General features: G+C 44.0%; 1 protein-coding gene across 16 annotated transcripts in view; it reads left to right on the top strand.

Annotated features, from left to right (window-relative positions):
• GRIP1 (glutamate receptor interacting protein 1) overlaps positions 1–24,168 on the top strand; it is a 483,847-nt gene that overhangs the window by 357,172 nt on the left and 102,507 nt on the right. For all 16 annotated transcript variants that reach the window (XM_083182482.1, XM_083182486.1, XM_083182485.1 and 13 more), the window contains exon 5: positions 22,621–22,704. In XM_083182482.1, coding sequence (XP_083038608.1) covers positions 22,621–22,704 — 84 coding nt within the window. The remainder of the gene's footprint in view (positions 1–22,620; positions 22,705–24,168) is intronic.

Below are 24,168 nucleotides of genomic sequence, written 5' to 3'. Positions count from 1 at the left end.
TCTAGAATTCTTTTTGAATGGTACCCTTTTCCATCCTCTTTGGTTATAATTTCTAGGAGTCCTAGGGGGTAGTGGAGTTCTCTCATGATTAGGATTGGACCTCAGAATTTCACTATAGAGAGGTTTGGGTCTGGAGGGTGATTGATAACTCTGGGGTTTCTTTTTAGGATCCCTTTTTGGGACAGTGGTCCCGGAGACGGGTCGGCCGCATATCACTGGTGGCCCTGGAACGGACCTCCCAGGTAATGCTACCTCTTTTATCCCGTCAGCGGAAGCCCTGTCTCTCTGGAACTTTTTTTGTTTCCTCCTCATAAGTTCCCTTTCGTTTTTTTGGAGTTTTAATTTGATCTTACTTTCAAATTCTTTATACTCCAGTTGATCCTTAAATGGATCAGTCAGAGTTTCAAGTTTTTTTAGGGTGGATTCAACCTCCTCCATATCTCTTTTCCTCTCCTGAATAATTAATTCCATCAGTGATATGGAGCATGTATTGAGGGTTTGTTCCCATCTTTCTAAAAACATATCTGACGGTTTGTTAAATGACGCCTTTTTGATTATCTGAAGTCCCCTGGGGATAAGCTTCACTGAGAGATACTTCTCTAGTGTAGTGACCTCCCACCAGAGACGGCTCTCTTTTAATAGAGTGGTCTCCAGTTTAGACATCACATTTTCTAAGGTGTCATCAACAATTTCAATGTCACCTATAGTATCTAAAGAGAATACTGTATCGATGTGTTGGTGACGTATACTGCGATGAACATACATGGTAGCAGCCTAGAACAATATTTCAAAAGTGAATGAACAAACTGACAACAAAAAAGACTGAAAAGTCCCAAGGCGCTACCAGTCCTTGCAGCCGAAATTCCAAAGCGAGGACCACTTAGCACTCCTCCTGTACGTATCTTCCAAAGCAAATGGGAACTCCTGGCGCTAGACTTGTATATTCAAACTCCCGATAATTCTCTCATGCAAATATGGAGACAAGGAAACGTGTATAAATAATGGATAGGGTAAACCATTTATTTATTATTTAATATTTTAAATATTGGAGCGCCAGGAATGTGAATTGGTCGGTCCCACTTGGTATCCGTTCCAATTCATAACCTCTGTTTTTCTGTGTAAATATCTGCAAACTTCTATTTCTCTGCTAATAACATGTTCTCTTTGTATTGTGGTTTAGTCCCCTCTTGCATTCATTAAACTAATTGTTTAGGAAACATCACACACGTCCCTATGTGTGCAAACAGCTGATTGTTGTAGTTTAATATTTTGTTTAGAATCCCGTTTTTTAATTTGTCTTATTTTTCTGATTAGAGTAACGATCACAGAACCACCTTCTATTGGTGGGTACTATGTTTTAGAACAGTGTGGGGGGGGGGGGGGGTTGATGCGATGGACCCGATTTTTCCATAGGATTCAATGTTAAAATGGACTGAGTCCATTTTAACATGGAATTCAATGGGAAAAAGGGGTCCTTTTCATACCCCTACTATCCAAGTGGGCATGCAGTTGGATATAAACCTGTGGCGAGTGTAGCGAGCCACCGAGCCCGAAGCGTGGCGAGCCCCGCGAGGGGACACAGAATACCGTCCCCTCGCGGGGCTCGCTCGGTGGCTCGCTACGCTCGCCACAGGTTTATATCCAACTCCATGCCCACTTGGATAGTAGGGGTATGAAAAGGACCCCTTTTTCCCATTGAATTCCATGTTAAAATGGACTCAGTCCATTTTAACATTGAATCCTATGGAAAAATCGGGTCATCGCATCGCATGCGATATGGTTGGATGCGATGCGATATCGCATCGCATCTGATTGTATGCCTTAAGTTAAGGCATACAATCAAAAAATCGGCAGCCCAGATAATACATAAGTACCGTATTTAATTTTTAATAAACTGGTAAAAATGTCCCATATTGTTTTTCTTTTATTCAGTTGAAACTCAGGGGCATGTAGTGTTTAGGTAAGGTGAAATAAGAGGTTCAAAAGGGGAATTTACATACATAGACACATACTATACATTCACTGTGTGACAGGAAGATTTGAAAAATTGGTGCAACAGTAGTGTATTTAAAATACAGAACCTCTGTTATGCCGTAAAAATTCAGAGATAGGTACTGTTTTTTATTCGCTGTGGTCAGTTAATTATAATGCTTTAAATAGCTCCTTTTATTGACCACAGTGCTCTGATTCACCGCCAGCGGTTATTGTGTGACCACTGGTTCCTGGTGCAGAGTCCAGGCTACTCTTAGGGAGGGGGTGTGTGTTTTTTTTTATATAATTTAGAGCTTGGAGGACATATATTCTTATGATGGAGGTAATTTATATCTGATGTCCTCTTATCGGCCCAATATTAGCAAGAATTTACACAATAGTTGAATTACTTTCAGATACCTAATTCATAAGGCATAGTACCTTGATTGATCATGTGTTACTATTGTGTATTCACATTTATTGGCACCAATTTTTCAAATCTTCTTCCCATCACACAGTGAATGTATAGTATGTGTCTATGTATGTAAATTCCCCTTTTTAACCTCTTATTTCACCTTACCTAAACACTACATGCCCCTGAGTTTCAACTGCATAAAAGAAAAACAATATGGGAAATTCAAATATGTCAGAAAAGGTGTGCATCCAACCGTACAACCACTGTTTCTCTTCTTTCTTCTTGGATACTATGTTTAAAATGACAATATAAATAGAAAATTGTGATAACGTTTACTTCCGCTTTCTTCCAAGAAGAATTATTCTAGTAAATGTTAAAGAGCATACGGACGGGGCAATTTCAGCCCCATTTCTAAGCATCTGACTAGGTTCCTTAAAAATGAAGCATGGATCGCTCTGTGTGTATATCCACTGGCGACGGCGATGCGCGGTCCCGCGTGTTGCTATAACCTGACTAGGTTTTGACTGCATGCAGTATAAATCTAGTCATCGCCCCCATGTTCTCTCTATTGAGAACACGGGCAGTGACCGTTCGCTCAGCACACATCGCTGTTGCATCGCTGTGTGCTGAGTGATCTGTGCTTAACTAGATTGCTCGGCACAAAGCTCCCATCGACCCGCGTGTATGGGACTTTTGTTTGGACCAGTAGCAACTGCTGCCCCTGGGTTGCAGCTCCAACCACACATTGCAGGGGAACCGATCAGCACATGTAAACATACATGTGATGATGTATGTAATATATGTGCTGGCGAGATTACCCAGGGATCAACAGCCCTCCCGTATGCTCACAGGACGCAGGGCCAGCGGCGTAACTATAGCACCGCAGCCCCCGCCACCGCGGGGGGGGGGCGCTGTGCTTGTGGGGGTGCCGGGGGCTGCGGTGCTATAGTTACACCACCCCCCCCCCACAATCCCCCACAGACTTACCTATCTCGCTGGTCCCGGTGGCTCCATTCTTCTGCTGAGGACCACCACAAAATGGCCACCCCCATATAACACACAGTTCTCTGAAACTGTCTGCTGTATGGGGGCGGCCATTTTGTGGTGGTCCTCAGCAGAAGAACGGAGCCGCCGGGACCAGCGCGATAGGTAAGGCTGCAGGGGATTGGGGGGGGGGTTGCATGAGCGGTGGGGTGGCGGGGGATTGGGGGTGCTTGGCGGGGCGGCAGCGGGGGGGGGGGGGGCGCCCAAAACTTAGTTACGCCACTGCGCAGGGCCTGTTTATAAAAGGTGATAGACAAGCAGAGTGCTGTCTCCCTTGCATCGGCAGCTGGTAAACATGGCAGCCAATCAGGGCTTAAAGCTGTACTGGTGAGTTGGGGAAACTAATTCCCATCACATTAGGCAGAGCCAGGGCCAATGGTCTAGTTTTTGGCACTCCCCTCCAAAATATAATACTTTTCTGTTAGAATTATGATGGAGGGCCAATGTCGAGGGTGAACTAGTTCCACCTCACCATTAGAGGTGGTGGAACTCCGTTCCACCCTGTTTCCCCCCACACACTTCAACCCCTGCAGCCAGTAGTTCTATTACATACAACATCACATGCATGTGTATATGTGCTGACAGCCTTTCCCCTGCTATGTGTGCTCAGAGCTGCAGCCCAGGGGCATTAACCACCACTGGTCTGGACTTATAGTAAATGTCAGAAAAGCTGGTCCAGGTCCATATCTCATCTGGTGCCTACATAAAATATTCTTTTTATTTGTATATTAGACGTGAACACCTTTAAAGTGACTTGTGAAGCTCTAAGGCCTGTTATCTACTATCTGATACTTTGATGTGAATTCAGCGAATCTGACCTCTCAGCAACTACAAATGATTGCTGTCATTGCTCAGTACTTCCTAATAGACTGCAGGGTATGGCACGGTCTAATAGACAATGTGATTTGACATAAACAGCATACCTGTCTAAAGCTGCATTAATCTCTTAGATTTCCTTTGGTTTGTCAAATTTTGTCAGGAAGTAATTTGTTTTGACTAAAATAACAATAGCTTTCAAAGAAAACGGGGGTTGAGGGGAGATTACATCTTGTCAAAAAATGCTTTCCGACCATTTTTTTTCCAATTAAAGTTTGTATTAATGTTTTTGCCATCATGAAATAAAACAAAAAGAACCTATTTGGAAAATTGGATAATATCAGCATTATGCTGTAAGTAAGCTATAGCACCAAATCTGATATTTACTGTAGCTTTTATTAGGTTAGTACAGAGTTTCACGCCATACAGAAAATGAGACACAGTAGCCAACTAAAAACGACTTAAATACTAAACATGACCAAAAGTTGTATGAACATAATAGATTTAATACACAGAACTTAGACCATAAATAATTAAAACAACAACTGTGACATGGTTCTGGCACACTAGCAACTAACAATCGAAGACATGTAGGTATATTTAGTTAACACTGATGTTAATCGATAAAGAAAAATGGTCTTAATTGATGTTGAGCTTCCTAGACTTTAAACACACATTTACTATAATTTAAGCTATTGTTAGATAATGTGTGTTTTAAACCTAGAAGCCCAATGTTGATTAAGATCGATTTAAATTACTTTGAAATAGATTGAAATCAATTGCCCTAACCCACCCAATGACTGCTTCTTATACAGAATTTTAATTGAGATTCTAGCTGGACCATTATTCCATATAAATGATAACAGTACATTCTCTATTTTATCAAATATCCTCTTTGGGATATATAAGGGCGAGTTCTGTAACACATATATCAATTTAGGTTGGATTACCATTTTAAATAAATTGATTCTACCCATCACCGTTAAAGGTAGCTTTCTCCAAAACTGAGCTCTGTCTTTGAAATTCTTAATGATTGCATCAATATTTTGTGAGATGTAATCAGTAGCCTGTGGCACAATCCATACCCCAAGATACTTAAACCGAGTAGTCCATTGAATGGGTAAATCCACCTGTACATTATCTGGTATCTGACCTGATATTGGGAATATATGTGATTTCTGCCAATTAATCAGAAGACCGGAGAATACCCCAAATTTATCTATTATCTGAAAGGCAGCTTGTAGCGATCTTTCAGCGTCCTCTAAAAAGAGCAGTGTATCATCGGCGTATAACGCCACTACATCGGTTCCTCCTATTTTAATCCCTCTAACCTCCTCTGTATTTCGTAGCAGATATGCCAGGGGTTCAATGGCAACAGCAAATAATACTGGCGCTGGGGCACCCCTGCCTAGTCCCCCTCTCCAGTGAAAATATACTTGATGTGTACCCATTTACTGTCACTCTTGCTTGTGGTGCAGTGTATAGAAGCTGGACTAATCTAATAAATCGTGGTCCAAACGCAAGTTTTCAAAGTACTCCCCACAGATACCTCCACTCTATGGAGTCGAAGGCCTTGGCGGCATCCAACGACACCACCAATGCCCCCGACTCCACAGAGGCCCCCCTCTGCAGATGACAATAGAGTACACTTGTCTTGATAACTTTGTACTGCGTTGGACCTGGACAGGAAGCGGAAGTGCCATCCACTGAGGCTTCTTGTGTTTCATGGTCCCGCAGCTATCTGTGAACATGGGCTTAAGCACTAACAGGTGAGGTATGTTTCAATGATTTTGGCACCACCACTTGCTCTATTTATTGGCAGCAGATACACTATGCTTTGTACCCTTGATAAAGGTGGTAGCACCACCGAAAGAGGCTGTCGGGTATCATACTATGAGGTGGTGACGGGTGTCCTGTAAATTCGCCATATGTAGCAGCGATGGACTCACAATAAGTAACCTGCACCCTCTTTGAAATATTTTTCTAGTATGTTGCCATGTGCTTTAAACTGTTTTTTATTAATATAAACATTTTTTCTTGCAAATTGGTGTGCGGACCACTTTCTACCTAGTGTGGATCTAATATATATATATATATATATATATATATATATATATATATATATATATATATATATATATATATATATATATATATATATATAGAGGTCCGTAGTGGATGGCACTCTCGTATCAACTTCAAATCATCAAGCCGGTGCCCTCCATGATATCTCCGCTCAGGGAGTAACTTGTATAGGCATCCACTTAGGCGGCACTCACGGCAATAAATCAGGCTGAAAGCAACGTAGATTCCAACGTTTCGAAAAACCTTTAATTTTTCGTCATCAGGGTACAAAACACCCTGATGACGAAAAATTAAAGGTTTTTCGAAACGTTGGAATCTACGTTGCTTTCAGCCTGATTTATTGCCGTGAGTGCCGCCTAAGTGGATGCCTATATATATATATATATATATATATATATATATATATATGAGAGAGAGAGCGTGGTGGGTGCGGCGGCACTCAAATAAATGGACACAAAACGACCTAGATAACCCAACGTTTCAAGACCTGGTGGTCTCTTTATCAAGGAGTGAAGACATGTACAGAAACAATTTACCTTTATGCAGGTCTGAGCCGTCCACGCGCCTCCCCGGCGTCCCTCCGGCGCAGCATCATGACGTCACCGCCCCCTCAGGCGCCGTTGAAGCCGTGGAGTGCGTCCAGAACTGCCCATACCCTAAAGTGAAAACACATAATGAAAACATGTTAAAATACATTAAAAATAGTGATGAAGAGGCACATTGTGCCATATAAGATGACTAACATAGTCAAACAAGTGGCTTGAAAGTGGACACCCATGCTATGTATTGCTGGACTGTGGTAACGTTCCCTGTTTGGACTGTCATTATGCCGATACAGTTTACCCCACATGGTGTGTCCCCATGTTTTTTCTTCTTTTGGCTTTGAAAAATATAAAACATTTTTTCCATTGGAAATGGATGTGCTGGCTTCTTTGACTTTCTTATACGTAACTTTATGTGGCCCTGGCACTCCGGTGATGCTGTGTTAAAGTGTGCGAATTGCCTTGGAATATATATATATATATATATATATATATATATATATATGTATATATATTACAGTGCTCGAAGTGGAAATTTTAAAGTGGGGGTATGGCAAAATAAAGGTAGAAATTATGCGCGCGTCGATGGTGCGCACGTGCTCCAGAAAAGGGGGAGTGGTCAATCAAAAATGGGCCAATCAAATCATGATGCTCTGTGACCAACTGAAACCACCAGGAGAGGGGGGGGAGAGAGAGATAATGTATACAAGAGAGAGTGAGGACAAGAGAGCCAGCCATCCAGGGGCTGCAGCTTACGGGACTTCACTAGTACTGGCGGGCAGCAGCTAATTTGGTAAACTCCGGGAAGGGACTGAGGGTGCTACAGCAGGGAAGGTGAAGCGCGAGCAGGATGGAATGGATAGAGAGGGCAGAGTCTGTGACATGGAAGTTAAGGCTGCAGCGGCAGCATCGCTAACTTGGCAGCATCGCTGCAGGTGCGGGCGGATAGAGAAGTGGGAAAAGAGCAGGGACAACAGTGGCATGCAGCAGGCTGGCAGCACAAACGGGAGGGGCTGGGTGTGGCAGAGCGAATGGTGGTAGTGGTGGCAGGCACAGTGCTGTGTAGTACAGACCAGCACACTGCCTGCTATGCTGGTTTATGTGGTCAGGCTCCTTGTTGACGTAAATGGTGTGCGGTGGCATATTCAGTGAGTGAGGAGAACGATGGTTAACTTAATTAGTGGTAGCATGGCAAGTGCAGGAAGGGGTAGAGGGCAGCGGCTGGCTGGGCGGCGGCAGGGAAGGTAAGGAGCGCACAGTTTCTTACTGTGTGACTCTTAACAGGGCAATCCTGTGGCAGCAGGCGTTTCACCCACCAGGTGTGTTGATTGTGGGGTAATTGACTATGCAGGCATGTTTATTTATAAGGTTGCCTAACTAGGTTTGCATTGGGGTCTGAACTCCTGCTTAATGGATCTATTAACAAAATTGTCCCGATTACCTATCCAATACAGGGCATAATGGTAGTTAGCAGCAATGGACTATTCCTGGGGGTATGGGAGATTAGTTCCTCCATGATCCAGACGTTGTTGCAGCTTGAACAGAGATATGGGCATTTATAAGCCAAAAAAAGTGATGTCCCTTGCCGGGGGCTGCAGGCTTAAAATGCATTGATCAATGCATAAACTAAATCTCCACTATTTATTATTAGTAGTAAATATAGTGAGTGCAGAGCTCCTGTGGTATTTAGTGTATAGAATACAATGGCCAGGGATCTTGATAAAGTGAATTCAATTGGAGAAACTTTTTAGCACTATATAGCATAAAATAACCCATATTATATGATAAAACAAAGTTCTGTGTTCCCTGTGCAACGGTTTCCCTCCCTCTCTTGCGTACGCACCTCTCATGCCCTACCCCTACTTATCTGGAGGAAACTGGTCATGAGCACGCTTTCCCTATCTTGCCATGAAGGTGCGTGATTCCATGTGCTCCGAGCAGTCACTCTGATGTTCCAACCCAACTGAACATAGTGTGGACAGCCCTTGGGATCACAGTATTGCGTGTATGTGTGGTGGATGCCAGAATCCCGACCGCCGCAATGCCAGCACTTTGTCCCTCTATGGGTGTCCATGACATTTATAGAGGGAAAATGAAATAGTGTGCATTGCGAGTGCAGCGAGCCCGCAAGGGGTGGGGATTCCGGCGTCGGTATTTCGACCGTCAGGATTCAGACCGCCGAGATTTCATACTGATCCCATGTGTGGCACCTGGAAGCCACTACAAACCAGACTAGACTAGTAGTTCCAGATAGACATGTGGTCGAGCAGAGGTTCCGTTGCTGGTGTTCACACTGTACTGTACATATGCCCATCTTCTGCTCATCTGCAGTGGAAAAATTGAGTATTGTAAATGTCTGTGTATACTTCATCTAGAAGTATTCTTCCCTTTTTTCAGATAAATGATAAAGGCAAAACAATAGTTAACCCAAGGAAAAGCTGCAAAGTGGAAAGACAAGAGGAGGAGGTCAGGAGTTGCACCTAGCAGCAGTAATTATGTGCTGAAGTGCCAGTGCGATGTGATGAAGCCGGCTTTCTAGGTCAGAGGAAAAGAAAGCTTCGGAATGCTGAAAAGATGCATACTGTACAAATTGATTAGTCATCAACTTCAGGCATACTTTGGAGACTAGCTTCAAGACAGATTATCCTTACGTGACTTAGCACTCAGGGAATAGAAATCTTATTATTGGAAACTCCCGTTTTTTTGGATTGCCAATGTAATACAGGAGATGGAAGGCTGAGTTCTTTCCTAAAAGTTGACCACTGTGTAATTCAGGTTAAACAAAACCTCATCATATTTGTTTATGGTGGGTGTAGTAAAGTAGATCTACAGCAAAATGATGGACAGTCATTAGGTCAAGTCCAAATGGTCGACAGGGTCAAATGATCAATATGGAAATGGTCAACATAAATTTTTTTCTTTAATTTTGTAACTCATTTGGCTTGCCATGCTTTGTGCAAGATGCCTCGTTCCTCTACCACTGCCCTAGGCCCAGGTTACTAATCCCAGTCATAGTCACGCGGATGATAAATGCTGAAAAAGTTCTAAAGAAACGTGAAGAAAACTTGTGTCAAACATTGTCATGTTGACTTTAAACATTGTGTACATTTTAGCTGTCAAACTTTTGACCCGGTCAACCTATTAACTATCTTTTTGTCTATCTACATTGAAATTCTGTTTTATTTTCCTGTTGTGCATCTCATTTATCCTAATTGCTGAATTTCTTTGTATCATCAGCTAGAACACGAACATAATGGGTTGATAGGTGGTGCACACTACAGAAACATTTGGTGCCATATGCAATCTACAGAGCTAAAAGCAGACATGTTTTTTTGTTCTCTAGGCAAGATAGAACACTACAGTGATGAGAAGTGAATGGCTCGGGAGGCCCTGGCTAATTAAACTGTGCTATGCACCCCAGGTGGCTATGGATGCAGGGTTCATGGTAAAATAATTTTGTTCTTTACATGGGCCCTACAGGTCCCCAGTGAGCCTGCACAGACAATGCTGGCAATTGGAGAACCACCTGAATTTGCCTGCAAGGAAAATATTAAAATAAAAACAAGACGTTAAAGGCTTTAATAGTTTCTTATACACTTTGACTTGGAGGCGTCAGCTTTACGCTGATTTGCATGGCTGCTGCCTCCCTGCGGCTTATTGTGTCTTTTATATGGCCTTACTGCTTACAGGGCATGTTATCAGAACAAGTTAATCCTCAAGCTTTAATCTTGGACATTTTTAGTGTCCCATTTGAGGCTTTTTATTGACCGTTGTGCTTTAAGGGTGACCAAACAGCCCCGGTAGTATAATCATCATAGGCATTATAACCATACTTTGTGCAGTGGGTTGTGGTGAAGTGCCGCTCAGCTCTGTTTGCGCCTTTGCTGCTGTTATTATAAGCAACTAAATAAGGTGACAAACTAGAAGCAGTACATTGATTGCACATATGCACCCTTCTAATTTCTATGCAGTCAACACTGTTGTTCTGCATAGTATGAAATCTAAATAACTGTATAAATATGTCTCTGCAACCAACTGCTATTGACTGATTGCTTTAGGTGCAATGGAATAAATTATATAGTATAAATCCATCAAAACCGCTTCTTACAACGTAGAACCCTCTGTCACTGCACGTCCACACTGGAAAACTCTGCATACTTACATCATATGATGTAGCAACAATATAAATTCATACCTCTTGGGGTGCTTTTGCTGTTCCAGAATGAGCTGTAGTTTCACCACGGCCAGAGGGGTTTGTAGTTTGTTGCATATTAATGTAGAGCACAGAACACGCTCAGATGTGACTAGATCATTGCCAGCAATACCAGGCTGAAGTAAGAAACAAATTATAATTATTTAAATGTTTATAGCTTTGTGTATTTTCCCTGCCACGGTTATTTTGTTTTACACATCTATTGCATCAGTCAGCCATATGTGTGGTAAGCATTAGGAATACCTTACAGTTTTGTGCTATGCTGAGAGGATTTTGTTTCCAGAGGCCTACATTATTCTGATCAGTTTAATCAGATATAAAAGCTGATATATATATATATATATATATATATATATATATAAAACAATAGCTATAGGACACAGGCGCACAGATCCACCAGTGTGTGTGTGTGTGTGTGTGTGTGTAAGGTAAAAATCAATGTCTTGGACACATTTTTTTTGTCCTACAATTGTATAATATCTACGTGACTTTAATTAGTCTGTGAGATAGCAGCCTAATTCTCTGAAAGCCGACTTGGTCTATTGGGTGGGTGTTTTTGTGGGGTGGGGTGTGGTACTGGACTCCGACAGTCATTATCCCGACGTCAGGATCCTGACTGCCCGGAGTCAGACAGCATGGCGAGCGCGTGGATCCCCACAAGGGAAAATAGCGGGTGGCCGTCTGGCATCCGACGTCGGGTAAACGACTGTCGGGAACCCGTCTGGCACCCGTTTTTGTGAGGGAAGTGGGGGGGAGAAAACAGGCACCTAGGAACGTACTTCTGAAAGTATACAGTGATATATTGTATCTTATAATAACTTTAAAGTGGTCAGAGTAAGAAAAGCATATATGAGTTTTATTTATACATAAAAAATGGGATGTCTATACAATGAATTAAAAAGTGACACAAGAAAAAAAGCGGGAAATAGGGGTATATGTATGTGTGTGTGTATGTATGTATGTATGTATGTATATATATATATATATATATATATATATATATATGTATATATAGGCACAGGGGGGTGATGGTAGCTCCTAAGAGGTAAATCACCAACGTTAGGAGCTACCATCACCCCCTTGTGCCTGTATACTACTATGGGGGCACCCAGGCTATCGATTACAGTACTGGGAGTGCCAGATCGCTATTGTTATATATATAATTTCTTATATTTGTATTTCGATAGATAGATAGATAGAAAGATATATATGTAAATAGTTTAGAGATGTGCAGGGTCGGTTTTACCTGGATTTACCCAGATGTCAAGGCAGAATCTTATCCGCTATCCAAAACACGTGATAGAAAATTACGTGTGATAATTAGATTAGGCGATTAGAAACAAGTAAATCCGACCCTACACATCTCTAATATAGATATATAAATTCCACAATTTCCCACTGAAGGGAGTAGAGAGCACTTGCTAAAAAAAATTCATATGTATAGAATATTTATTTTCCCAACCAAATATCAACACTGTGCTAAAAAATAAAAAAAATATATATACAAGCTCAACTCTGACGTTTCGGCCATATAATATGGTCCATTCATGGGAGCGGGCAGGAGGCTGTGAAGTGGTAATCTGTTTAAATGTGTTGGTTTTTTTTTTTTTTGCTGTAAATTTTAATGTAATCAGATATTGTGTAGATTATTTTTCAATTCTATTCTCTTGCATTGTGTTTTTATCCACAAGGTCCATAATAGATATGGGTGGTAAATTAGCTGTAACTTAAACCATGCACAAAACCGGTTAATGTCTCTGCTAGGCATAGCTTTGTGCTGGCCTTGTCCACAGGCTATAAGCAAACTTCAGGTTTCGTGTGCCTCCTCTTTGCAAAATGAAATCTTTCTGAGGAAATTAATAAAAATAGGAAAACAAATTAAACCTTGGCTACTGTTTTGGTGAGAGGTCTAAGCATGTGCCGGATACCTTGGTCTTGCGTTGTGTACCCGGCGCATGCGCAGTTTTCCGCTTGCAGGTCTCCGGCGTCTTCAAGTTCAAACTGCGCATGTGCCGGGTAATGTTCGCCGGGAATGCTGTGTACCTGGCTCATGCGCAGTTTGAATTTGCAAACGCCGGAGACCAGCAAGTGGCACGGAACACAGCAGGAGAGACCCGCAGCGCCAGATAATTCTGGCGATATGTACATACGAAAAAAAGGATAGTGGCCATCCAGCAACTTAATAAATAAGGTATATTAGGCAGTCACCCAGTTAGATAACGTATAAAGTTATCCCTCTTTCTCCATAGCGCCACCGTTACAGCACCCACACAGCGGGTTTGATAGCTGAGGGGAAGCGCTATCCCCTGCTTTAGCGCACGGGGATAGCGCATATGCCCCATAGCGCTGTTTGATAAATCTACCCCTGAGAGCATTACAGAGACCCTGCACCCTGGCCGCTGCCAAAGGAAAGACAAGACACACACACTAGGTCTTCCTGCGTCTGTCACACTGACAGATGCTAGAGGTGCAGGGGGACCTCTAGTGGCCGTCTCCTTTTGCGGCGGCGGCCATCTTTGGAGGGGCGCAGGGTCTCTACTGCTGTCAGAGACTCTGCACCTCTGCTATGGGCGGGTGGACATTTAGGCTTGAGGACGGGCAATTTAACTCCCCCTGGGCAACCAGCATGTAATCATTCCTGGCCACAAGCATGTAACCTTATATGGCAACGGCCATGTAATTCCCCCTGGCAACGAGCATGGAACCCCTGGCAACCAGCATTAAACCCCTGGCAACCAGAATATAGGTAAGGGACACTTCAGGGGCATTATGCGTTTAAGCAGCATTAGTGGGGGGGTTATATGTGTAAGCAGCACTGCTAAAATTATGGCAAAGCAAGCTGGTATGTATAGTTTCACAACAGCTGGAGGGCCACAGTTTAGCCATGCCTGCCTTATGGGATCGCATTCACTCCTGTTTTAAATATACTAGGTGGTTTTAGTCCTGGGATCCCCCATTTCCTTCTGTCCTGGTGTTCTACGATTTATATTTCATTGTGTCCATTGCCTGGAGCCCTCATTGCTGCATCATTCCCTTTGTGTCCTACTTCCTGGAATTATTTTTTCCACTTTTATTAACTTGTACAATTTTGAGGGGTCATTCCTGGACCAGACCCTGCTTTTATTGTTTCCAGTATTGTATTTGTGTTTTGTTATACTGACGATGATGATGGTGATATTCTTTTATCAGTGTATATTTGGAATTGTAGATTTCAACTCCTTGAGGGTTACATCTGTTATTTAACCAAATTTTATCAACCCCTCTTGCCATTGCTTCCCCTCTGAGCATGTTTTATATGTACCTATTTTGCTTGTGATCAAATACTCTGCTCAACACAAATAAAAATGATATTTTTTAAATCCTATTACGGCAATACGAAGCAGAACTTCCTTTTGGCTAACATGTTTTATAATAAAAGCAGCTGTGAGCATCTGACCCGCTGAAACATTTGAACTTTGTAAAATTACAGTTCAACACAGCATGTAATGAGAACCGCTGTGACTGATGCAGCCATCCACAGAGAGCTTTATCTCCCTTTCCCTGAGATTCTACTGTGAGAGAAAATAAAATACTTTGTAGCTGCTGGACAAGGACTAAATCATTATGTCCTATAGGAATAAAGGCGAATTACTAACAAACAATAAGTAACAAATTACCTTGGTTAATGTCTGCAGTCGAGAAAAAAAGCAGATGACTCTTTGTGACCACGTACGTCTCAGTAGTGGTGAGAATAAATATAAGAACATTGCCGTTGTATTCATACAGAAAGGGGAAAGAAAAAAATATACTTTTGCTGAAAGCAAATCTAATCAACATTGAGTTTTATTTATATATTCCCTTCTCCCAACTAGTTGAACGTAGCAAAGGGCGAGAAACCCTGAAGACATCAGTCTCCTACTGCAAAGATAAACCCATTCTAGAACTATAGCCATCCAGATATCTCCCTTTTTACCACCAAATTATTCTGTAACCCAAAGATACTAATAGTTCTGCACACGATTGATCTGAAATTTTGCCCTAAAAGTACTGTGACATCTCTAAGTGCACCCTTAGAGCCAGAGCCCTAACTAGGCTAACATGTGACCAGTGCAGCGCCACCAACAGAGGGGTAGATTTTTTAGCTCAGTGAAGTGATGAAGTGTCTGGTTTTTATCACCAGCCAATCAGCTCATACCTGTCATTTTTCAATCCAAGCCTTTAATGTCAGTTAGGAGCTGATTGGCCGGTGATAAAAAAAACAGACACTTTATCACTTCACTGAGCTTAATAAATCTGCCCCTGAGTGTGCAAAGTGATTTTGGCATGCCCATAACATTGTGACATTGATGTTACGGGTGTGACAGTAAGTGCAGCGCTGAAGGGGCATCGTGTACAACATTTTGTCGCAACTGTAGAATGCACTGGCAGCATTGCAGAAGTAACCTTGGCCAGAAGTGACCAGCTAGCCAGAAGTAAGGGCCGTGACTGTACCCACCACAGAGCCCTTGCACACCATTAGTTACAGCCCTGCTCAGGGACAGTCACAGGCTTACTAATTGAATAACTCCAGGCTCTTAACGTGGCAGATGATGATAATCTGCAGTGCATCGCACGGCTAATTGAATTGCCCACACTTCAGTATCCTGACATCCAGCCAATAAGCATGTACATGACGTTTATGCTTATTGGCTAGATGTCAGGATACTGAAGTTCACAAATAGTAGTCCAACTGTTTTCAGTGGCCTATTGTACATATAATGGTGTCTGGTTTTATTACTTTTGTAATGATGCTATTCACAAAATATTCTGTCATTTACTACTCAATTTTGATTTGAAATCTAATTCCCCCTAATTTCTGCACATAATAATAAATGAACCTTTACTATAGCTATTGAAGTTAAGTATTATGGTGGATTCTCGCTCTGCCTGGCGTCATTATGTGCTGTTGGCTCCTGTCAATGAGAAGCCAGTGATTTGTTCCATATAAAGAGATTATTATTTTTATTGTATTGTTTCCCCTCTGTGAAAGCATGGCTAGGGTTTGACTGCATACATGGGAGAATTATTGTAATTAACTTAATTTGCATTCTCTTTACAGCAGCTTTTGTCTAATGAGCCCATGAGGTCAGATATAGTACATACATACACGCTACTCAGTACTTGTGTATTTTGGCGGCGCCCCCAATCTCCATCGCGCAATGTTTTAATCGCATCGCATGCCATGCACCCGATGGCATGCGATGCGATTTTTGCCCCCTATGCGATGAAAGATTGTATAAGCACCCTAAAGGGTGCTTTTAAGCACCCTAATGGGTGCTTACAATGTTAAATGCACCCCCACGCCACCCCCCCTCTATAAACGTGAACCCGAAGCGTGGCGAGTGCAGCGAGCCTGCGAGGGGCGGCGGTACGCGTCCTCCGACCTTTTCATACCCCCACTATCCACGTCGGCGTGGAGTTGAGAATAGAAAGTGTGGCGAGCGCACGTGGATACCTTCACAGGTATCGGAGTCCCCTTGCGGCCTTCACAGGTATCTGCATCCGCTCGCCACGCTTCGGGCTCGCCACACTTTCTAATCTCAACTCCACGCCGGCGTGGATAGTGGGGGTATGAAAAGGTCGGAGGACGCGTACCGCCGCCCCTCGCGGGCTCGCTGCGCTTGCCACGCTTCGGGTTCACGTTTATAGTGTGGGGGTGCATTTAACATTGTAAGCACCCATTAGGGTGCTTATACAATGTTTAATCGCATCGCATTGTATGCCATATACAATGTCATTCAATTTTAAAATTGTATGGCATTGTACAATATCGCGCGGTATCGCGTCGCATCGCATACCATCGCATGCCTTATGGTATGTGATGCGATGGGCGCCGCCAAACTACACAAGTACCCGCTACTCTAGCGGCACTTTTCATGAGGCCAGATATAGTGTGTATGTATGTATGTGTATATATATATATAGAGAGAGAGAGAGAGTGTTGTGGGGCGGTCTGGCACTCCTCATTCATATGCAGCAACCCCTGTTGCCATCCGGATTCAATTGATAGGTATAGAAATAACAGTCATACCGCTTTCAGACCGCACTCCGAACACGGCATATTGCCGTGTTCGCGGGGCCTAAACACGGGTCACAGTGCGGTCTGAAAAGGGCACCACGGGTCGAGCAACACGGGTGTTCAACCCTGGTATTGACCAGGGTTGAACACGGCTATGACCCGTGTCAACTGCAGTGTGAACGGGTGCCTGGGTCGAGCGACCCGTGTCCCGTTCACAGTATGGAGGAGGCAGCACTGTCAGCTCCAAGTACTGCCTCCTCCCGAGCCCCCGATGACGCGCCGCCGCCCAGCACCGCCCCATGTGACGTCACCGACTCGGCAATATGCCGTGTCGGTGTCGGAACTTTCAGACCGCATTGCCGTGTTGCTCTGGGGTGTGTGTGTGTGTGTGTGTGTGTGTGTGTGTATATATATATATATATATATATATACACAGATGTAGCCCGCTACATCCTTGCAGGGGCTGGCGATTCCATCTGGCTTCCTCTAGGGGCGTGCGCGCACGAGACGCTCGTGCGCCCCGTGGCAACGGAGCTTGCACGTATACACGTCCCCTCATGGGGCGCGCTGCGCTCGCCACACTTTATACAATTAACTCCACGCCCAGGTGGATACTGGGGGTATGATGTGGATAGTGGGGATATGAACCACTGTGTATTATCACAGCTCCTGAACAAGTTTACGTAACTAGTAGTGGTGTATTAGTATTTTCAATACACCACTATGCAAACTACGTAATGGGCGCCGTGATAATACATAAGTACCGAGAATTTTTTTTGGTACTTGTTTCCTAGCACGGCCACCACGATTTCTACCGTGGTGGTCGTGTCGGAAAAAATCGCGTCGGTCGCGTCGGGTGCATACCAAAACGCACACGACGCGACTGACGCGATGTACCCGATTTCTCCATAGGCTTCAATGTTAAATTATTTTAACATTGAAGCCTATGGAGAAATCGGGTCCATCGTGTCCATAGGCTTCAATGTTAAATTTTTTTAACATTGAAACTGAGTCCATTTAACATAGTAAAAAATGGTAAAAGGGCCAATATGGGCCATTTCTCATTGGGCATGGCCCCGTCATGTGTGTAAAAAATAATGGCCCCCCCATTGTGGCCGCCACCCCCACGATTGACGCGAACCCGAAGCGTGGCGAGCGCAGCGAGCCCGCGAGGGGCGGCGGTGCGCGTCCTCCGACCTTTTCATTCCCCTACTATCCACGTCAGCGTGGAGTTGAGAATAGATTAGTGTGGCGAGCGCAGCGAGCCACCGAGCCCGAAGCGTGGCGAGCGCAGCTGATACCTTCACAGTTCCCTGCGTCCCCTCGCGGGCTTCACAGGTATCAGCGTCCGCTCACCACGCTTCGGGCTTGGTGGCTCGCTGCGCTCGCCACACTAATCTATTCTCAACTCCACGCCGACGTGGATAGTAGTGGAATGAAAAGGTCGGAGGACGCGCACCGCCGCCCCTCGCGGGCTCGCTGCGCTCGCCACACTTCGGGTTCGCATTAATCGTGGGGGTGGTGGCCACAATGGGGGGCCATTATTTTTTACACACATGACGGGGCCATAGCCAATGAGAAATGGTCCTTATTCGGCCTTTTCCCATTTTTACTATGTTAAATGGACTCAGTTTCAATGTTAAAATAATTTAACATTGAAGCCTATGGACAAATCGGGTCCATCGCATAGGCTTCAATGTTAAATATTTTAACATTGAAGCCTATGGGGAAATCGTGGGCATCGCGTCGCATCGTGTGCCTTAAAGTTAAGGCACACGACAAATCGGGTCCATCGCATAGGCTTCAATGTTAAATATTTTAACATTGAAGCCTATGGGGAAATCGTGGGCATCGCGTCGCATCGTGTGCCTTAAAGTTAAGGCACACGATGCCCGCGATTGTGGCCGTGATAAGAAACAAGTACCTTTTTTTTATCAAAGAGTATCTGCGATGAGAGTAATTATTAAAAACACACAGCGTGTCTAATTGATATATTTTATACAAATTGATCATAATATTAAAAAACATACACATACAAACAACATGAAATTAATAAACTGCACAGCTCGTGCTTTGATTAAATTTGAATAAAGGGGGTAGGCACCCCTACTTTCCTCATATTCAGGATCATGTTCCTATGGTGGGACTATGAGTATTGGACAGTTCTTTATACCACTCACGATTTTGGGTATCAAGTCCTGCGCTGAATTGCAGATTTCTTTTAAGAAAAACCCTTTTGGAGTGATGCCGATGGCTCTATATCCTGTTGAGCAAGTTCTGGACTACCTGGCTGTATACTGAAAGCAGGTCCGCCGCCATTTTGAATGCTCCTGCTGGACCATGAGCCAATGGGAGCTCGCGAGCTGGCAGTGGTGGTTCCTGATTGGCTGCTGGATTGTGAACTCCCATTGGCTCGCGGTCCAGCGGGAGCATTCAAAATAGTGGCGGACCTGCTTTCAGTATACAGTCGGGCAGCCTAGCACTCTCTGCCCGGCTGTCAGTTTTACATTGTGTGCGGCAGGGGAGTAACTAGAAGAATGTCGGAAGCCCCCCCCACCACCACCACATTGTCACTATGGGGGTGGGGTTGCAGAAGAGAAAGTAAGAGACAAAGGGTGTTGGGGAGAGAGATAGGGAGATGGCGCTTTATGGAAAAAGAGGGAGAGAGAGAAAGTGAGGGGGCAATTTGGAGTGAGAGAGTTTCAGTGAGAGACAGGGAAAAGAGGGTGAGCGAGACAGGGGAGAGAGAGCGCGCAGGTAGAGAGGGGTAGGAGAGTGTCAGAGATAGGGAGATAATAGAGAGAGAGGGAGTGTGGGGAAAGAAGTGGGGTGGAGAGAGAGGATAAGGACTAGCAGCAGAGAGAGAGCGATAAAAAGGTGAGAGATATGGAGTGAGAGATTGGGTTAAGAGAAAGAGTGTTGGCAAGGAAAAGAGAAAGCAGGAGAGAAAAGAGAGAGGGTAGGGGAGAGAGAGCAGGATACCCCCCCCCCCCCCCCAGTATAGATGGAACAATGTGCTTCCCACTGTACCCCACTCCCCCAGTAAAGATACCGCTGGATAGATGGTGCATGCCCCACCCCTAGGACAGATGGTGCTTTGTACCTCCGGCAGCGCAGCACTGGGTTTCCACTCACCAGCGCCAGGCTACCACCGGGTCTCTGCATCGCATTGCTGGGATCCACACCACCAGGTCCCCCGCTCTGCTGCATCGGGTCCCGACACTGCGTCTCCTGTCAGCCCTGGCAGCTGGAAAGGTCAGGCATTTTAGTATTTTGCGCTGAGGCTGGACGCTCACTAGTGACGTTAAGCTCCAGCCTCCAGAAGAGAGAGGCAAGAATAGCCCGTCTCCTCCAGCACTCCCTTCCGCTGCATGCCCCCTCATTAAAAAATACTGTCACTGGGGGCACAGGACAGCAGCGCTATTTAAAAAAAAATTAAAAGGGTGCAGGGGATTGCTAGCTTGGCCTCGGAGCCCCCCAACCTACCAGGCCCCAGAGCAACTGCAAACTCTGCATCCTCTATTGTTACACCACTGGCACTCCAACTTGGCAACGAGCAATTCAACTCCCCCCTTGGAAACAAGCCTTTCACCTCCCCCTTGACAACCAGCAATTCACCTCCCTCTTGGCAACGAGCATGAAACCCCTTGGCATCGAGCATGTAGCCCCTGGCATCGAGCATGTAACGCCTGGCAATGATCATGTAGGTAAGCGGCACTTATGTGACATATGTAATGGGCATCACGGTGTGTGGCATATGTATAATGGGCATCACAGTGTGTGGCATATGTATAATGGGCATCACAGTGTTTGGCATATGTACAATGGAGTCCGGTCTGGGGGGCTGGGGGGCTACAAAAATATCTCTCTCAGGGTGCTAGTAGGAATCGAGCACCTTGGGGGCATACCTGGCACCGTGGGAGCATATGTGTTGCTGGCACTGTGGGGGCATACCTGATTCTGGCACTATGGGGGCATACCTGTTTCTGGCACTGTGGGGGCATTCCTGGTACCGTGGGAGTATATGTGTATCTGGCACTATTGGGAGCATATGTATATCTAGCACTGCACTATTGGGGGCATATGTGTATCACACACCCATTTTCATTGGCCGCACACCTACTACGCACACAGTGACCACAAGAGTATTTATTTAGAATGGCACCACAATCTGGGGGGCATTGTTTATCTGGCACTGCTGGTGTCATGTGTATATATAGCACAGCATCTAGAGAGGCTGGGGGCATGGCCAGCAGCTCTCAGAGCACTGGCCATGCACCCAGAGTGGAAAAATAGGGGATGTGGCCTTGCAGGAGTACTACAATAGTATGTCATGCCCCCTAATTTTGGGCGCGTGCCTTCAACACGCGCAAATGTCCTTTCTCCTCCGCCTCCACTGTTGGGAGGTATGTAAGCGGCATATTGGACATTGCAGTGTGTGGCATATTGTGTCTGGGGCATTGCGGTAAGGGGCATTACAGTGTGTGGCATAATGTGTAAAGGGCATTTTTCGATTGTAATGAAGATTTATTTTTTGTGTTAAAATTTAGTAGCTCTTCAGGTGGTTTAATTTGTCTCGAGTAGCTTACTCCCCCAAAAAGGTTGGAGACCACTGCTATAGATAAACATATACATATTATGAATATGTAAATATAGCTATATAGAAATATAGCTAGCATTTAAATTAGAAACAGGATGTCAGATTTCATTTAAACCATGGGGCCTCATAAGTCGCAATGTGAAAGCATATGTCACTCAGGCATGGATTATGTTTTTGTTAGGGATGCCTACATACAGAGGGAGAGTTCTGTAGTTTAACCAATGCCTAGCAGGTAGTGTTATTGGTTATAAAAAAGAGGATTTACAGTAGGGGCACACGCGGATATTAATGTTTGACCTGTGTTTGTAATAAATAGGGGCACTCCTGCTGCTACATACTACTGCCAACAGAGTGCATGTTGAATTCCACATATGGGAGAACATTCTCTGCTTTTGCGCTTACTGTGTTTTTGGTTTTTTTAAGTACTAGATAACTTTTTTTTGCAACCAACCGGCATTATCTCATGTATGTGTTGTGTGGTAGAATGCAACTGTCTTAACTTAATCCTTTATAAACAACACAGATCTGAAATAGTTTGAATGTGTGCATTAGTTCTCATGATTAATACACAATGGCCCTTATTCTGGTTCACTCGCAAAGGCAAATTCCTCTTCAAATGGACAAGACCATGTGCACTGCAGGGGGGGGGGGGGGGGGGCCAGATTTAACATGTGCAGAGATAAATAGATTATATAGATTATATAGAATATAGATGACCTGCTCCTTCCTGTAGCTTTAATGATTTGCTTAATGAGAAAATACTGCAGGTGGTCAGGATATTTTGTTATATATGATAAACTGTCAGTAAAGAATACCTATAAGGGGTAGCCTGAGACGGAAGTGGCGGATAATCTGAAACCTTGCCTTTATGACCTTTCATTCTTTTTTCTCTCTCAGCAATACAAGGGTCAGGAGTGGTTTTTCGAACTGTGGAAGTTACTCTACACAAAGAAGGTAACACCTTTGGATTTGTAATACGAGGTAAGTTACTACCGAAAATAAGTAGTACCCAGTCTCATTTCACTCATTATTTCATGACGTTTAAAAGAAAATTAACATCATCTACCTTTGTGTCTTAAAGTATGTTAATAATTGGACACCTAAAACAGATGTCAATGAACGCTTTGGAAAACAAATATTACATTTATGAGTAGTGTTTTATGCTTTCACCTCTGTAAGTCATAGACATTTTTCCCAGGGAGACACTCAGCAGAAGGGTGGGTGTCTCGCAGGTGAAAATGGCTTGGGGGAATAAACCTTAGTTAATGTCCATTAGAATGCTAAATGTAGCAAGATTACTTTCAAATAGAGTCAAGTCAAATTGAGAGCACAGCACGCTGGGAAATATACATGTGGAGTCATAGCAAATAAATTGTCTGCATGAGCTTGGATACTCTCAGTATTTCTTAAGTTTATACCATGGGCTTTATTGTATAAGAAGAGTTTGAACAGTACCATAATAAAAATGTTTCTTAGTCTCTTGGTTTTAATAGCAAAGTATTATGAGACACAGAACACTCAAGCAGCTCACACCCAGACAAGTGTAATAGTCAGTGACCTGTGTAATATTGTAGATTGTAGCTGCACTGGCAGAAAATTGAGACAACCTGTGTGTGTGCTGGTGGATGCCTAAAAGAACTGGGAGTGCTGTAATCAATTTAAAGTTCTTCAGAATGAGATGGAATTCCAGATGATGATGTGGTTGAAATCAAAGATGGCATAATTGCCTTGTACCAAATGCAAATTTCTTTGCGGCGATCTTATATTTCTACCAAAGACATAATGGGCCCATGTAGACTAAAATAGCAAGCAAGCAATCTTCAGTTAAGAGACCCCAGGAACACTTCTAACTTCTGGACAGTTTCAGAAGAAGAAACTTTCATCTTTTCTGAAATAACAGCAAAGACAAATTCTGCCACCATTTGTGAAGATCACGACCCCTTAGTTGGATAAATCAAGATGAAATAAAGAAAATCAAGCAGGATTTAAAGGAGTATTTGAAGAAGTTTGAACAAAAAAGTATTTTTAAGTCCATCGAAGGCAGGGAGGGGGGGGGGGGGGACGTCAGGCCCGGTGGGCGTATGCGACCCCCATTGCCGGGAGTAAAGTACAGGGGAATTCTCGCAAGAGGTCAGTAGTTCTCGCGAGATTCCTCTTAATCAAGAGCAGCCGTAGACTGTCAGTCCTACTCAGCGGCAGCCGCCGCAGCGTGGGACAGCTGCACCAGCACAATTTATAAGAGAAATTTTTACATATGGCCCCCAAAGGATTTTTTCCCCATACAAACGGCCCTTGGCACAGAAAAAGTTCCCCACCCTGGATCTAAGGCTTCAAAGGTACTGGTAGAAGGCAATGCACCCATGATGGAGGTATACAGTATGCAGAAAGCAGCTCACTTGGAACTCAGCTAGAGGAGCAATCTGATGCATATCTGTTATAACTGCC

The sequence above is a fragment of the Crinia signifera genome, chromosome 4, assembly GCF_055691185.1.
Source record: "Crinia signifera chromosome 4, ASM5569118v1, whole genome shotgun sequence".
NCBI classification, from domain to species: domain Eukaryota; kingdom Metazoa; phylum Chordata; class Amphibia; order Anura; family Myobatrachidae; genus Crinia; species Crinia signifera.
This window is presented reverse-complemented; position numbering and strand designations above follow the sequence as displayed.